The sequence below is a fragment of the Propithecus coquereli genome, unplaced genomic scaffold (assembly GCF_000956105.1).
Source record: "Propithecus coquereli isolate 6110/MARCELLA unplaced genomic scaffold, Pcoq_1.0 Scaffold143, whole genome shotgun sequence".
In the NCBI taxonomy this organism is placed as follows: Eukaryota; Metazoa; Chordata; class Mammalia; order Primates; family Indriidae; genus Propithecus; species Propithecus coquereli.
This window is the reverse complement of record NW_012138636.1, coordinates 3,490,693-3,507,838: the sequence shown is the minus strand read 5'-3', so window position 1 is coordinate 3,507,838 and position 17,146 is coordinate 3,490,693. Positions and strand designations below refer to the sequence as shown.

At 45.3% G+C, this 17,146-nt stretch overlaps 1 protein-coding gene across 2 annotated transcripts in view; it reads left to right on the top strand.

The window, feature by feature from the left end:
• USP46 (ubiquitin specific peptidase 46) overlaps positions 1 to 17,146 on the top strand; it is a 49,807-nt gene that overhangs the window by 15,834 nt on the left and 16,827 nt on the right. For both annotated transcript variants that reach the window (XM_012639926.1, XM_012639927.1), the window contains exons 2-4: positions 7,376 to 7,456; positions 10,727 to 10,940; positions 12,332 to 12,561. In XM_012639926.1, coding sequence (XP_012495380.1) covers positions 7,376 to 7,456; positions 10,727 to 10,940; positions 12,332 to 12,561 — 525 coding nt within the window. The remainder of the gene's footprint in view (positions 1 to 7,375; positions 7,457 to 10,726; positions 10,941 to 12,331; positions 12,562 to 17,146) is intronic.

Here is a 17,146-nt window from a genome sequence, read left to right as displayed (position 1 = left end):
GTCTTGCTCTGTCACCCAGGCTGGAGTGCAGTGTCTCAGTCATAGCTCATGGTTCCTTGAACTCCTGGGCTCAAGTGATCCTGCTGCCTCAGTCTCCTGAGTAGCTAGGACTACAGGTGCATGCCAGCACAGCTGGCTAAGTTTTAAAATTTTTTGTAGAGATGGGGTCTTGCTATGTTGCCCAGGCTGATCTTGAACTCCTTGGCCTCAAGTGATGCTCCCGCCTCAGACTTCCAAAGTGCTGGGATTACAAATGTGGGCCACGACACCTGGCCTGGTTCCACTACTCACTAGCTGTGTGAACATGAATAGTTCCTTACCTGCTCACTTTTCTTACCTTTAAAATAAGGACAGTGATGACATCTACCTCCTAGGGTTATTATGAAGATTAAAGTGAGTAAAATACACGTAAAGTCACTGTCCTTAAAACAGTGACTGCACATAGTAAATGCTGTTTACGAATTGTCTGTTACTAATTCCTCCTTAACTACCTTTGAATCCTGGCAGGCGACTCCTGACTCATCCTGAGATTTTGGGCTACATCACTTCATTTTTGCTTCACTTTCTGCGTAAGACTGTAGAAACGATCCTTGTCATCAGAGGTTTGGGAACATTAGTCCTTTTGGAAACTAGTCCTTTGTGTTCTTTTTGTACCATGAAAACATACGTGCTAAGTAAAGTAGCCCTTTGAACACAGACCTAAAAATGTGGCAGTAGCAGCAGCATTCACCTCTCCTGCCATCTATTTTAATTCATGTCCGTAATTAATGACTTATTTTCTGTTTGCTTAGAAGTGCTTACATGTCATCTTTGGCTTTTCTTGAGTCCCTTCTCTGCCTTGCACAAACTTGAAAGCAAGGCTGCGTGCCCTAGGACGCAGGTAAAGGGCCACTCTGGGGAGATCTTGGGCGGGTCAGTTTACTTCTATGGGACTTTTTAAAAAAAATTTTATCTGCAGCGTGGTCCAGCTGCTCTCCAAGGACCCTTCCCAGTCCCTGTGTTTTTGCTTTAGGCTCCCCCATAGTATGGCGATGTTCTCATTGGTTTTACAAACCCCGTAATGCCCTTGTTTCAGTTATTTCCTCCTCCTGGGCAAGGATCTGTCTCTATCCTTTTTTCCTCCCCAAGGAAGAAATTGTAGCTTGTTTTCCTTATAAATTGCTTTTTAAACGGATTTTTTTTTTCTATACCCATCTTATGCATTTATGATTCATCCTTCCTGGGATTTTGTTGTTGTTTTGTGTTTTGGTAGCACCCTTGGCAGTCACAGAATTGCTTTCAGAGGTGCTTTGAGGAGCTAACATTATAGTCTTCTTGTTGGAGCTCGTCCCAGCTCGGTTGCTATTTTTAATAAAGTTGGCTGCATTGTTTCTCAAAGGTTACCACATTTTTTACTGATGGAAATAAGAACTCTGTTTCTTACACTCCCAGTCCCTGTGATTTACCCCATAGGAACGTTCTTTGTTTGCCATCTGGTCACATAACAGTTATTTTTTCGGTCCCCCCCACCCGTTGCCTTTGGCGTCATGCTGGGTGCTAGCGATAGAAGTGTAGTCTCTTGGGTTTGTAATACACTTTGTAGTTCGTGTAGTGCTGATGACGTTCCCAGCTCTGCTTCCTTCACTGTGCCGCCCGAGGACTAGGAGGCTGGATCCAGCAGCGCAGCCGGGCAGAGGCGAAGCGATCAGAGGCAGTTCATGCCGGGGAGGAAAACTGGCCAAATGCACCTCTGAAGTGTGTGCTGTGGGCCTCGGGTGACTGGTCCGCAGGACGTTCGTTTACTAAACTTTTATTACATTTTTATTAAATTTATTGAATTTTTAATAATAGAATAATTTACGTTTATAGTAAAAAATGAAGAGTTGAGAAGGTAAAAAGAAAAGCCCCTTCATGGCCTCCTCATCTTCCAGCCGTCCACTGTGAACAATTTCCTCAGATATTCTTTCAGGACTTCGCGTTAAGGTGCAGGCGTCGGATACGGCGGCCCGGTTGCTTTATTTAAGTAGAGCCAGGCACAAAGCAGGGCTCGGTGTCTGCTGATCCAGCAAGTGACATTTATAGTATTATCCTACACACACCTCGTAACTCTTTCTAGCACGTTTTTACTTACCTCTGTGTCTTAGACAAATTTTCCTAGCAGTACCTATAGGGCAGCCTTACATTTTAAGATAGGTACATGGTGTTGTTCCATCATATGGAGTCTTAGAATTATTTAACCAGTTCAAGTTATTTCTAATTGTTTTCTGGTACAAACCTTGCCGCAAGGACCATCCGAGACAGACTGCTGATTGTCCTCCCAATAGCTTTTTCATTTCCAGGAAAATTTTGACCAGCCGTAGGATGCTCAGGTCAAGACCGCCTTGGCCAAGCTCCGGCCGGATGTCTAGGTTGGGCTCTGGCCGGCAGGGCTGTGAGCAGAGGTGATGTGCGCAGCTTCCAGGAGCATCCTTGAGACGGGAGGAGCAGTCCTCTCCCTTTGTTCCTGCTACCCCCGGCACAGGTTATTTGATGGCGGGAGCTAGAGTCGCCATCCTGGCTCTGGAGATAGCAGCTGACTCTCGAGGACGACAGCGCAGCCAGATGAAAGGGGCCGGAGCCCCAGCACTGTGGAGCCGCCATATCAGGCCTGCACCGCATCCTCTTGAACATTTTCATGAAAGAGAAAAATAAATTTCGGTCTTGCTTAAGGCATGCTTTCATTATTTGGGTCTGTGTTACTGTCTTTATCTCTTTTTCCACCTGCGCCAGTATATATGTAGGATAAAGAAAGTAGAATTGCAGGGTTGAAGGACATGGTCACTTAAACTTTCCATGATGCTGCCTAATTAATCTTTAAGCAGTTATCATCACTTGCATCTCATGAAACATTCCCCATCATGTGTATGTTCTTTTATCATGAAAACACATTTACGTTTGACATATTTAATCCCCAAATCTGTTAAAGATGCACAAAGATTCACGTTACCAATGGAAAATGCTAGCATGCGAAGCAAGAGTTTGGTTCCAGATGTCAATATCAGTGACATTCTGTATCCATGGAAACCAGTTCTTGAGAGTGTGTCTATAAAGGGAAGGGAGGATGGGGAAGTGGAGGGTAGCACTTGTGCCTCGCTGAACAGCACGTGGGGAGAGCACACACGTCTGTGTCCAAACCAACACACGCGGAGGCTACTCAGACATCCGTGTCCCCACATCCGCCCCCCATCCGGCAGGCACCGTGGGACTGCCGTGTGTCAGCCAGCGGGTCGCAGTGTTGGGCAGATCAGACGCGGCCTTTGCCCCCATGAGGTGTCTAGTCTGGGGGATGGGACAGATGTTAGCAATTGTATGAGTAGCAATCGGGACAGATACGGGAGCCATACAGGATGCTGTGAGTGGGGAACAGAGGTCGGGAAGGGAGCATATTGGTTTCTTATTCCTGTTGTGGAAAATGTCCACAAATGTAGTAGCTTGAACAGATGCAAATGTATTATTTTACAGTTCTGAAGGTCACATGTTTTAAAATCAAGGTGTAGCCAGGCTGCACACCTTCCGCAAGCTCCAGGGCAGAATCCGTTCCCTTGCTTTTTCTAGTTTCTAGAGGCCGCCTGTACTCCTTGGCTCCTGGCCCCTTTCTCCGTCTTTACGGTCATCAGCGTGGCCTCTGCAGTCTCCCTGGCTGGCCTCCGTTTCCATCGTCGCAGCTCCTCGCCGCCCCTGACCCTCCTGCGTCCCACTCACGTGCGTGACGGGATAAGCAGAGCAGCAGGAGGAGCCCCCGCTCACCGCTCAGCTTCAGTAGCACAACCTCACCCCTTCCTCCCCCCACCTCACCACCCGATTGTCTGAAATAAATCTGAGAAATCATCCGATTCATCTGTAAATGTTTCGGAACAGACAGTTGTTTTAAACAGTCTAGCTCTGGGGGGGCGGTGAGAAGGTGGTGGTGCCTGGGGGAAGTGTGTATTTTTCACGTGGGAGATGCTGATTCTGATGGGAAGGACCCGGTAGAGGAGGAGAGATTGGCCTTGGACAAAAGAGACGTCTCCACCATTACCGCGAGAGAGGCAGGTAGGGAGTCCCTGTCTGCTGGTCACAAAAACTTTTTTTTCTGTCAAGTGGTACACCAGGGAGAGGGGGGAAGAGGATGGCGGAATACCGGGAGCTTGGCGGAAGTTGGGAATAGTCACTGTGGAGAGGAGAGGGACGTTGGCCTGTGGGACGTGTCAAGGATGTGTCGAGGGCTCCTTGAATTCGGTGAAGTGCGGTGCATCTGGTCCGCTTGGTTGTTTGACTTTTCCCCTCTAACATTTGTCTGCGTGTGTGTTCAGAGAGGTGGATGCTTGGTTCATACCGGCTGGGGTTTTGCCAGGTGCTGTGGCAAAGGGCAGCGGGTGTTCAGAAAAGCCGTTGAAACCCTGATCCGTAGACCCGGAGCCCGGGCGAGCCGTGGGCAGCTGCAGGCGAGCGTGTCGGCTGGTGCCCGGATCCAGGGTGTCTCTGGGAGTGGGCGGCTGAAGTGGAGTGAATAAAAGACAGCTGGAAAATAGGACACCGAGCTGCTGCGAGAGCAAATGTGGGCCGGCTCATCCCGGGGACGTGGAGGCCGCCCAGGAGGATGGCAAGAGCCGGGGTGCAAAGGCAGGTCTTCCGAGAAGGGGGCAGCCAAGACGAGGGGTGAGGAAGGCGTTTGGACCGTGCTGGGAGGCAGCGCCTTGGAAAGGGGGTGTTTTGACAAGAGGGTGACGGCGTAGTGGGCAGGAAGCAGTACCAAGGATCGGGGCCCGGCCCACCTCTCCTCCCGACCCGTCCAGACCCAGAGGGTGAGCAAGCTTGACCCGAAGGGTGGCGAGGAAGGCTTGACCTGGGAAGAGCCACGTTTCACTGGAGACACGGCTCGCCTTCTTCCTTCCCTGTGCTGTACTGCTCCGGGCACGCTGCCCGGGTGGCCGCTGCCTCTCCCCAGGCCTTGCTCATGGGCACCGGCCCCTGGGTCTCTGTCCTTAGCATGAGTCAAACAGGAAATAGTAAGATAGAGAAAAGTAGACCCAACCCAGGGATTTCCAAATGGCCAAAATCGTGGACTGACTTGAGTATGTTGCCACCTTGTAAAGAGAGAGTTAACGAGGCCGGGCGCGGTGGCTCACGCCTGTAATCCTAGCACTCTGGGAGGCCGAGGTGGGCGGATCGTTTGAGCTCAGGAGTTCGAGACCAGCCTGAGCAAGAGCGAGACCCCGTCTCTACCAAAAATAGAAAGAAATTAATTGGACAGCTAAAAATATATATAGAAAAAATAAGCCGGGCATGGTGGCACATGCCTGTAGTCCCAGCTACTCGGGAGGCTGAGACAGAAGGATCACCTGAGCCTAGGAGTGTGAGGTTGCTGTGAGCTAGGCTGACGCCACGGCACTCACTCTATCTAGCCCAGGCAAAAGAGTGAGACTCTGTCTCAAAAAAAAAAAACAGAGAGAGAGAGTTAACGAGCTCTGTCTCCGTGCACTATACTTTTGTATCCGACATTCCTCCCGGGCTGTACGCCGTATTTTCCAATTTAGCTTGAAAAATGGCTATAGGTGTATTTAATGTGCATTATTTACATGGATTCATGGCTGAGATATAACTTTATTGGAATTTTTTAGTGATTTTTGTCCATATCATAAAATCCTGCAGTCATTTGATGTGTTTCAAACACCCAGCCTTGTTTGTGGAGTCACATTATTGTGAAGGCGACCAGCCACACCCCACCGCCCCACACACACGACAGAAAAGATACTGAAACTGTCCTACACACAAATGATCACCAAACCCGGAGTCTCAGATGACGGGTAAAGGAATTTATTACTTTGGTGGAACAGTGCAAAGGAACTAGAAAACAAGTGGAAACAAAGGATGTTATGATAAGGCGATGCAGCGTGCCAAGTTTTTATTATGGTCGTGTTTGCTTAGAGTTGGGTCATTTTGCATTTTAATGTTTGCTTGGTGACAAGTGGCCATTTTGCCAGGTTCTCACCCTACTGAGATGAGATGCTAATTATGTAAGTCAAGAATGAGTAGTAGCAATGCATTACTTTTTTAATAAAACATAAGTATCTTATTCTTTTTAAAACACCTGTCTCCTGAATCCTTTAGTGTCTGTGACCTCTGAGTGTTCCATGACAGCCGGAGAAGGTGTGACAATAGACAGAGACTTCGCTAAAATGGTGATAGAGCCTGATCCCACCCACTCCTTAAACTACTTCCCTTAATGGACTGAACTTTGGTCACTTTTTCTCATCGCAGCAGACTCAGCCAGGCCCTGGGGAGTCACAATGATCAAATGCCACTAGCTGACCGTTGGTGGGGCTCAGCGAATGCTTTAACCGATTGGATTGCTGTGCATGGCATGTGGGTAAGATTGTGGGCTCCCAGGTCTGACTTCCTGGGTTCACATCCTAACTCCACCACCTACTGACTGTGGACCTTGGGTAGATTCTTCAACCCTTCTGAGTCTTAAGTTCCTCATCTGTTAAATCGGAAAAATAATAGTACTTAGCTCACAGGATTGTTGTAAGAATAAATAGCACATAGTAAGAGTACCCAGTGGCTGTCGTTATGATCATGGTGGAGTCTCATGCAGCTTACCAATTTGATGCATTTGGGAACTGTTAGATTTTAAATTTTATTTCTTCGTTATTCACAATATTCTTTGGACATTTGCCTTCTCAAGAAGGCCTTCCCCAACCACTTTATATACAGATGCAGTTACCCACTCTCTGCCACCTGCAAGCCTGTCCCGTACCCCTGCTCCCTTCCTCTCCTGCCCTGTTTCCTACCTTCTCTCCATTGCCCTACCATCTTCTAATGCACCGTCCAACATGCTTTTTGTTTCAGGCCGTCTTCATCTACTAAAGTGTGAGCTCCGCGAGAGCAGGCATCCGTGCCTGTTCTGTTCGCTGTTCTGTTACCTGGGCCTAGACCTAGAGAATAGTGTCTGGCTTAGTGGGGATGCAATAAGTCTTTATCAGAATGAAGAAATGGACTTTGAAAGTGGCAATATGATTCTTTGTGCCACCAAGTAGTACGAAAGCTGCTGCAGCTGTCTGAAATGGCAACGTTTTATTCAGAAGTTTCGTTTGCTTGTTTGCCTATCTTAAGCCTCCTTTCCTAACAGAAGATGATTGAAGGCAAGTGGAACAGGTTTGGGGGGATAACTACGTTGGCTGAGGAGAGGAATAGGGCTGACATTATTAACTAGTCTTCTGGTTTACTTCTGACACCTCTCCAATCAGCACGAACATGACCAAACACCTTGTCGACCAGGGGAGATGCTCGCTTCGACAGTGGACTCTCTTAGGTATCATTTCACTTTCTTGTTTCTTCTACATTTGACGGAACTTTTGCTGTTTTTCTCTTTTAGGGCACCAATGCCTCTGCTCTGGAAAAAGACATTGGTCCAGAGCAGTTTCCGATCAATGAGCACTACTTTGGATTGGTCAACGTGAGTATTTAAAATGTATTATCTTTATCAAACGTTTTAGAGCAGCAAGCAGTCCCCAGCCTTTGGCACCAGGGACCGGTTTCACGGAAGATAGTTTCTCCACGGATGGTGGAGGGGGAGGCGTGGTAGGCAGAACTTAGGCGGTGATGCGGGCGATGGGGAGCGGCTATAAATAAACATGAAGCTTCGCCGGCTTCCTGCTGTGCAGCCCCAACACCAATTTTTAAATAATTGGCCATGCTGTTTAGCTAGTAGAAGTGGCAAATGTTGAGGAGGGGGCAATTTAATCTATTGTTGAAAGTGTGAGTTTTCCCAGAAAAAAGAATTTAACACGTTGACTGCCACACTAGAGAAAAAAAGTGTTTTCCCTGGGGCCACAGTGTTTCGTTAAAACAGAATGCTCCTAATTTGTTATTTTTTATTGTTTTCCACATGTGAGTTATATGCAGTGCAATCCACGTTTTTAGAATTAAATTGTCAGTATTAACTGTAACAATAAGAACATCAGCAAGTAAGGTTTCCCGGAAACAACTACAGGGTTTTGCTTCACCTGGCCCTGGGCTCAAAACCAGCCTGAGTTAAATATAACTCACATGTAGTCAGCGTGTGAATTACTGCCTTATTGGGCCAAATTCGCATTTTTCTCCCCTGTGCTTTAAAGAATTTCCTTTGCACACATAACTTTAATGTGGTTTTATTCGTCTTTTCAGCCAGATCTTTTACCTGTTCTCCCTTTGTTGTCTGGTGAACTCTCCAGGCAGTCTGTTTTAGTAGGCGTCAGCACCTGGAGCTTTAGGAGTCACCAGCTGATCACCAGTAGCTGTTTAACATGTAACTCTGTGGTGGCACCTAGAGCAGGACTGGCTGTGTGGGAAAAGCTGGGACCAGTTTATCTCAGAATTACTTGGCCTTCTGGTGCTGTAGCTCATACCTGTCTTCCCAGCACTTTGGGAGGCTGCGGTAGGAGGTCACTTGAGCCCAGGAGTTGAAGACCATCCTGAGCAACATGGCGAGACCCCATCTTTACAAAAAACAATTAAAATTAATGGGGCGTTGCAACACGCACCTGTAGTCCCAGCTACTTGGGAGGCTGAGGCAGGAGGATCGCTTGAGCCCAGGAATTTGAGGTTGCAGTGAGCTAGGATGACACCACTGCATTCTAGCTCAAGTGACAGAGTGAGAACCTATCTCAAAAAAAAAATTTAAAAAAGCATTACTTGGCCTCATTTTACTTGTTCTCAGCAACAGCACCCTTGCGTAAGGCTAGACTTAGCAGGCTCTGCTTCCTTGGTAAGTTGATGATAACCAAGTAGGAAGGCAGTGTACCCCCACCCTCATGGGCTTTCTTTCTTATTTGATCTTTTTCTCTGGGGTGCAGGTTTTAAGTAACATCATGTATTAACTCATAAACACCTGGTTTTCTGGACAATTGCTCTGAGCATAGTCTGTCAGTGTATAGATGTGGTAAGTGGTAATTTCCACTGGGGAAGTTAGAAATATTCTCCGCAAGTAAATGCAGCCTGTGATATAATGGAAAGAATGTTGACTTCAGTGTAATACAGATGTAGGTTTGAATTCTGCCTATGCTGCTCACTAGCTGTGTGATCTTGGGCAAGTTACTTGCCCTCTCTGAGTCTCCATTTCCCCATCTATAAAATGAGGACCATAATGGTTTCTACTCTTCGAGTTATAATGAAGGATAAATGAGAGCTCCTGTTTAAGACCCTGACATGAGGCTGAGGCACACTGTGGACACTTGGTAAATGTTAGCTCCTTTTCTTTCCTAGGAATTGTCTCCGGGGTCAGGGCCAAGCATTACTGAAGGGTGTCTGGGTAGAGGTGAGATACTGAGCAGAAGAGAAAGAATAGAAGGAAGAAAGCTAAAAGTCCTGGAATACAGGCCATCGTGTTGGTGAAATACTTCTAATTTGAATACAAATTTTTTAGCCATTATGCACAGGCCTCTGCTTAGCCCAGTGAAGGTAGTTATTCAGTGGGAATTCTGCGCTGGCTAAGGAAAACGCCAGTGCAGGTTGTGGAGAAAAAAAGCATTAAGTCCATTCCCTAGTTTGTGGAAGAATTGTGAGATCTGTATTTATTAATAGCTTCCTTGGGTTCCCTTAGAATGGTGATTTATCGAAGTTCCAGCTTCTCTGTAAAAGGAGGTTTGTCTCCTGTTACATAATTGTGTCAGAGTAGATTAAAATGTAAAAATAGGAAGGCTTCTGTCTTAGCATGTGCAGAAATGTCATGTTAAGCTGGCCCAGCATCTGTTTGCTCTTGGGGAAACGGCACACAAGCCAACAACCAGTTCTGAGAAGGTGTGCCTGTTCTGTTTTAATCTTACGTAGCATTTCGTAATCCGTGGTGTTAATCTTGTTATTTCCTTAGAATCTTTTCCTTTTCATTTTACTGTGCACAGAGCATCCTAAAGTGTCAGTCTCTGCTGTGTTCCCTCCCCAGAGCTGGTCTTCCAGTCAGTTGAAACCCAGCGAAATCGTTTCCCTGTTATCAGAACCTCAGTGTCCACGCTTTGCGAGAGTATCACATGCTACTGCTGGGCCCCAGTCTGGTTGCAGGAGACCAGGAATTTGGGTGGTATTGTCCAGGACAGTTGTCACCTTGGCAGAAATAAGATCGAGGGCAATTTGGAAGTTGAGAGGGTGGGGAGCTGGGAAGGGGGGACGTGAGGAGGCCCCTTCTTGCCTCTGTTGCTCTGGGCAAGTGAGGAAGTGTGGTCTGAGCCTGTGGGCAGGGTCGCTTGGAAGCTCGAAAGAAAGAAATGGAAACCAGCCCCCATTCAGTTCAGGCTGTTTCAGCCCAGCGAGTGGTTCGTGGTTGCTGGATCTCTCTTTGACTTGGATTTGTGTTTTCCCCGTCATGGGAGTTTCGATGTGTTGCAAATGTGGCATCTTTTTTTAGCCAGCTGCTTTCCTGGGTCTTCATATTATGTAGATACTTCTTCCCTCTTTTTATAAGCACCAGAAGGTCTCATTAGACTCTTTATCGAGACAGAGTGTTTATTAGCCTTTTAGAGACTTCTGTGGGCTAGAGAAGCACAAGGACTACAGCATTTTTATTCATTTCCCTGTTGATCACATTGTCACCGGTCTTTCGTGAACTAGTTTTCTGGTATGGCGAGCGGGACTCCGATGGGGAGAGATCCGGGCCGGGTCGTGGAGGGTGGTGGCCCTTCTACCCTCTCCACCTGTTCCAGAGGTGGCTCGTCCCCAGAAGATGACTTGAACCGTCCCTGTTGTCCTTTGGCAGTTTGGAAACACATGCTACTGTAACTCCGTGCTCCAGGCACTGTACTTCTGCCGGCCGTTCCGGGAGAATGTGTTGGCATACAAGGCCCAGCAAAAAAAGAAGGAAAACCTGCTGACGTGCCTGGCAGACCTCTTCCACAGCATCGCCACGCAGAAGAAGAAGGTTGGCGTCATCCCACCAAAGAAGTTCATTTCAAGGCTGAGAAAAGAGAACGGTGAGTAGCGAGGAGTGTGCAATGTGACCTTTTTAATAAGGCTCTGCTCTGAAATAAGGAAAACCGACGGGTTCTGTGTATCCTCCAAATGAAGAGCTGGTGATTTTGGTTTTTTTTGAAAAGGGAAATAAGTGTGGGCAGCTACTCAAGTACCATTTTTAAAAAAAACATTATTTCTTCTCTACCCAGTATACCTACAACAACACTGGATTGTATTAATAAATATGCTTTAAAATGCAGATTTGTCATCCCATTTTAGAATGATCTTTTTATTGGCTGCATTCTGGATAGGATCATTGTAAGAGAAAAAATTGTCCAAGGCAGCCTTCTGGGTGAGACACTCATTGGAGTAAATAGGTTGGTGCAATAATTGAATAAAATAGTAAGTGCGTATTATCTAATCAGCACCTCTGCTGTTTTAAAAATAATTTCTCTGATTTTTATTTACCTAAGATAATTGAAGGATATCAAATTGGTAGCTTTGTATGATAAAAAATGTCCTAATTTTTCTGGCTTTTCTGTCTTCTTATGGGGGAGTGGTGGTAGAAACAAGGTGTGGATTCCAGAAGTTTTGTGTTGGTAATTTTTATGACTGTAAAAATATTTGATTCTGGCAACTAATGTTTATCCTGGATTCACCTGTATTCCAGCAGACTTGCACAGTTAATCAGACGTTTGTTTTATAAAGTCTTGTTTCATTTGATTGCTGTCTTTTGAAGTTGTTAGAGTTTAACATAGCAGAATAAAAATAATTTGGGTAGCGAAGGAAGCAGAGCACTCTCGGCCTAGTTGTGGACATGATTAATAATGAAGTTTTGCAGCTGCATTCATCTCTTGATTGTTTGTCCTTATGGCAGGGAACAGCAATAGGCTTCCGGAATCATTTGTGCTTGGTGTCAGAACACTATCCGATAGATACACGCTCACACATATTCCTCACCTCCCTTATGTGTTTCATTTAAGCTGCTTGCAGGCTGGTCCAGGGTTTAGTATGGTCTTCGAGAAGAGACCCCAGTTGCTCTAGATAAATTGCCCAATAAATAATTGATCACTGGTGGTTACATCACATTAAAAATTGACATTTTATCAGGGAATTTATCAGGTAATTTCTGTTCTTTTGTAGAACAGATAAAAATTTTGGTAGTTTTTTATAAACACGATGACTTTAGGGAGATGGGGAAATTTAGTTCTTGGTGGGTGGCAGAAAATGGAAACCAACAAAAATTCTTTTGGGACTTACTTACTGAAGCCGCGTAGTAGAGATGAATATATTTGTATTCCATACCTGTCCATCCACTCAGTGTAAAAACCGAAGCATGGCACGTAAAACTAAGCATGCTCATCTGCTTTTCGAGAGCCGGAGACTGAAGTCACGACCTTCTCCTTTCCAGATCTCTTTGATAACTACATGCAGCAGGATGCTCATGAATTTTTAAATTATTTGCTAAACACTATTGCGGACATCCTGCAGGAAGAGAAGAAACAGGAAAAGCAAAATGGAAAATTAAAAAATGGCAACATGAACGAACCTGCGGAGAATAATAAACCGGAACTCACCTGGGTTCATGAGATTTTTCAGGGAACGCTCACCAATGAAACTCGATGCTTGAACTGTGAAACTGTAAGTGTTGGGGGCCCTCGTGCAACCTGCGTGTGCGCATTTATACGGACCGTGTCGCGTGTGAGTGCAGTGCGGTACCATAGCACTCAGCAGTTGCCTTCGGTACATGTGGACAATCCTGTTTGTGCCTGTGAAACCCAAGGGCAAACTTCCGCAAGCGTGTGTCCACCCAGGATGTCTCAGTGGGCTAAAGCAAAGTAATGAAGGAAAATCTCCTAAAATGTCGAGTTGCTTTGCCCCATGGTCAGATTTTAAGGTTCATAAACAGAACTAGTGAATTAGACCTTGACAAGTTATCTTGGAAAGATTTTGGTTGTGAGGAGGTCATGTTTGGCTTAGAACAGACCACCACCCCAACTTCGAGGGAATCCGCTGTCGTATGTTGAACTTGAAGTCAGAAGACAGGTTTGACTCTTATTTTCATACTACAACAGTTAGCTGGGTGTTTGGGGCGAGTCACGGTGCTGTTTGAGGGTTTGGTGAGCCTATGTATTTGGACGGTTGTGGCATATGGTAGGCACTTAGCGTTAATTGAATTTGAAGACATTCTCCAGAGCATGGTTCAGGACGTCATATTTGCTTGGTATATTTAATTTAAACTCTATGGGTGGCCTCATGTTTTGCTGGTTAAGAGCCCAGCTCTGGAGCCGGGCTGCCTGAGTTTGTAAGCGGGCTCTTCCATTCAGCAACTGCGGCACCTAGTGCCAATCACTCATCTTCTCTGTCCTCACCCTCCTCATCTGTAAAATGAGGGTGATGAGGGTGTCCCTCTGGTAGGGATGCTGGGAGGATTAAATGGATTAACGCTTGCAAAACACTTAGAACCGTGGTTGGCACGTAGCAGGTATGCAGTGAACGTCAGCTATTACTGTTACTTATCGTAACTACTAACAACATAGAAAGCCTATAGGTTCATTAGGGGTCTCAGCTTCTTGACGTTTTATGAAAAAGTATGCATTTTTCTGGAAAGAGTAGCTTTCATCAGATTCTACAAAAGGCCTGTGTGCTCATCCTAACACAGAATGATAATGAGTGGCTTAAACAACAGAAATTTAGTCCTCACAGTCCTGGAGGCTGGACGTCTGAGCCGAGGGTGCGAGCAGCGTGTGGTTTGGGTGAGGGCCTTCTCTTCTGCAGATGGGCACCCCTTGCTGTGTCCTCGGTGGAAACAGAGGAAGCAAACTCTCTCCTGTCTGTTTTACGAGGGCACTGATCCCATCACGAGGCTCCACCATCGTGACCTAATTACCTCCCCGAGGCCTCACCTCCAAATACTGTCACGTTAGGGATTAGGGTTTCAACCTGCGAATTTGGGGAGGACACAGACATTCGGTCCATTGCAAGCTATGACGCAGAAACGGTTACAAAATGTGGATTTACGCATCAACATCTATGTAACGGGAGAGGCTTTTTGTTTTTTGGCAATTTTCCTTCTATCTTTTTAAACAATTTTTGAATCAACATTCCGATTTGCTCATTATAGAAACAATTAGAAAACATAGCTAAGCAAAAAGAGACTAAAAATTACCAGTCATCATCTCACCCAGAGATGAGATTGTAACACTTTCTAAAAATTGTGATCACATTAGCCCAGAGATAACCCACTTGAACATTTTAAAACCTATCCTGCCAAAACATTTTCTGCATATACGTACCTGTCTGGAGATCCTCCTTCCCTCCCTTTCTCCCTCTGTTCCTTTATACTTTATATCCCAGTAAAATTCAAATGAATACAAAAGTAGAGCTAATAGTGTGGTAAATCCCATGTGTGTATTTTCCCGGGATCAGTGATTATTAACAATTTGGCTCATCTTGTTCTCTCCCACGCCCCCTCCACCCTCATCAGACGGATTTATTATCAAGCCAGTCCCAGATAACATAGCATGTCATTTGTAATCTCTTCATTACATTTTTATTTCTCTAAAAGGTATAAGAAGTCTTTTTTTTTTAATAAGTATAATACCATTATCACACCTAAAAACAATTCCTTTAAATCGTTATCCACTCAGGGTTCCAGTTTCTCTGATTATGTGTTTTTTTTTTTTTTTTTTTTAGCAGTAGGTTAATTCAGATCAGGATCCAGACATGGTGCACACGTTGCATTTGATCAGTGTTTCCTAATCTACAGTTTACCCTCCCTACTTCCCTCCCTTTTCCCTTGCAATTTATTGGTTGAGGAAATCAGGTTCTTTGTCCTATAGAATTTCCCACATTCTGGAAACATCCTTGTGTTGTCGTTTAACATGTACAGTAAAATGGCAGGATGTTTCTACCACAGTACTCTTGGTTTTTATTTAACCCACCTATTTTATATTCATTTTTCTCTCTTGCCTTCTTTTGGATCAATGAAATATTTTTAAAAAAATTTCTTGGCATCTGTCACATTGTTCCAAATTCTTTTAGCAGTTACCCTAGAGATTACAACATGTATCCTTGACTTAGTTCGTTTTTTGTCACTCCTCCGTTAGAGCCTTTAATACACTTTGTCTCCTTCTCTGTCTTTTGTGTTATTGTTTTGTGACGAACTCATGAATTTTAACATATTTCATATGTTTTAATCCATTGCAGTTTTTTATTCTTTTTGACAGTTTATTTTCAGAATAACTTTATGTACTTTTAAATGTCAAAATTAGAACTATATTGTAAATACTATGATTTGCAGATGAGCAGTCTTTTTGTTTTAACACGGGTGTACTCCTTGGCGCCGTTTTCACCTTGTATCTGTTCTGTTGCCGACTTCTGTCTGTTGTGTCTCTCGTTGGTATCTCCGTCTCCCTCTCTTGGTCCCCGCTGCTCCCAGCCTGGCTCGGGCCACCCCTAGCGCTCGGCCGGCGGTGTCATCTGAACTACCATAGTCACTTCTTACTGGATTCTGCTTTTTCTCTTGCCTCCTCCATGGTACCCTCCCACCTAAGTATAGCAGTGGCCTCCAGTTTCATATAAAATGCCACTGCCGCAAGTTCTTACGGAATCCGGCCCCGTCTGCCTCTGCAGGGCCATCCTGTGCTGCTGTTCTCTTTCTTACTCTGGCTTCCGTGTAGCTTCTCAAGTCTTTCAGCCTCTATCCTGCCTCATGGCCTTTGCACGTGCCATTTTCTGTCTGGAATGCACACTCTCTGTCCCCTTTGCTTGACTAAATCCTCTTCAGGTCTCAACTTGTGCTAAATCCTGAGAGAGGCCATCTCGGAACCTCCCATGCAGTGAAGTCTCCTTGAATTCTCCATACCCAGTGTACGAGCACTTTCATTTCTCCACGTCATCTGTCTCCCCTGTTTTCATATCTTCACTTTTGCTAATCCAGTGGCTGGGTAGGTATTCTTTTATTCGGTAAATACGGCTTTTTGGGTTTTTTAAAACACCTGCTATATTAAAGTCCAAGGCACTGAAGACAGAGTGACAGCCTTGTCTTTCTGGAACTTGCAGCCTGAAGACATTAACAACAAAACGAATAATTAGCTACGTAATTATGATTGCAAAATGCTATGAAATAAAGCACAGAGTACTCTGTGAGCTTATGATACCGGAACCAGCACAGTGGGGCATAACGTTTCTACGTTTGTAGCCAGGAAACCTGCCCCAGGCTGTGCAGGTCTGATCCTTTTCCGTTATCCTTGAAATTAACACCATTACTAAATCCACCTTGTGGTATTCCGTGTGGATTTTCAGGAACGCTTATATGATGGGCTCAGTCACATCTGTGGTTACTTTTTTATTTATGAACAGGTCAGCTGACCCCAATAATGCAAATATTGCATCCTCAAGTATTTATATTGCAAAAGCTATTATCTAGCTTTTTATTTCCTGGAGGGTTACCGTCAATAGGAAGCCTGTGCCCAAAGATTCCTCCGAAAATTTTGGATGATGCCATAGTTATTTGTTATAACGGGATTCCAACTGTTTATACTTGGTTTGTGGAAGTAGATGAGAGAGTGTGGGTGTGTCTGTCTGGCAAATGGGGCAATCTGAAAAACCTACATTTGTTCCCCCTGAAATGATTAGATGATTTGAGGCAAAAGTGTTCTTTCTCTCGAGTTTTGTGGATATCACCTTCATTTTCTTAGATCGTTCAGCTGGGCAGGATCCTCGCAGTCATCTGATCTTTTTTTCTACCAGTGCTGAGTCTCTTCTATGATGTCCCAGCCAGTTGGTCACCAGCAACTGATGGACCCTGTCCAGAGGCAGGGAACTCAATATCCCAAGGCAATGCATTCCATTTTTAGAAAGCTCTAATTGTTAGAAAGCTCTCTACTTTCTAAGAAAACACGTAGCCTGCAGGCTTTTTCTGTTACTGTAAAACGTTGAGGCCTCAGGGTGCAGGAAAACCTAATGGGAAGGTTTCCTTCAGGGGGCAAGAAACATGGAGCCCCTTTGGGTGACGCTGTGCCTGGAGCAGTCAGACACCTTTAGATGGTGCTTGGGTCAGAACTGCCTGGTCTCCTGGTGGGATTAAACTGCAGTAGATCCTGAGCAGCAAATTAGCCCCTGGGGGAATCTTGCCATTGTCACTGCCTCAGCTGCCAGTTCCTGCAATTGTGGACAATCTTTGTGCCAGCAGCCTTCATGGTCTCAGAAAACAATGATTTTC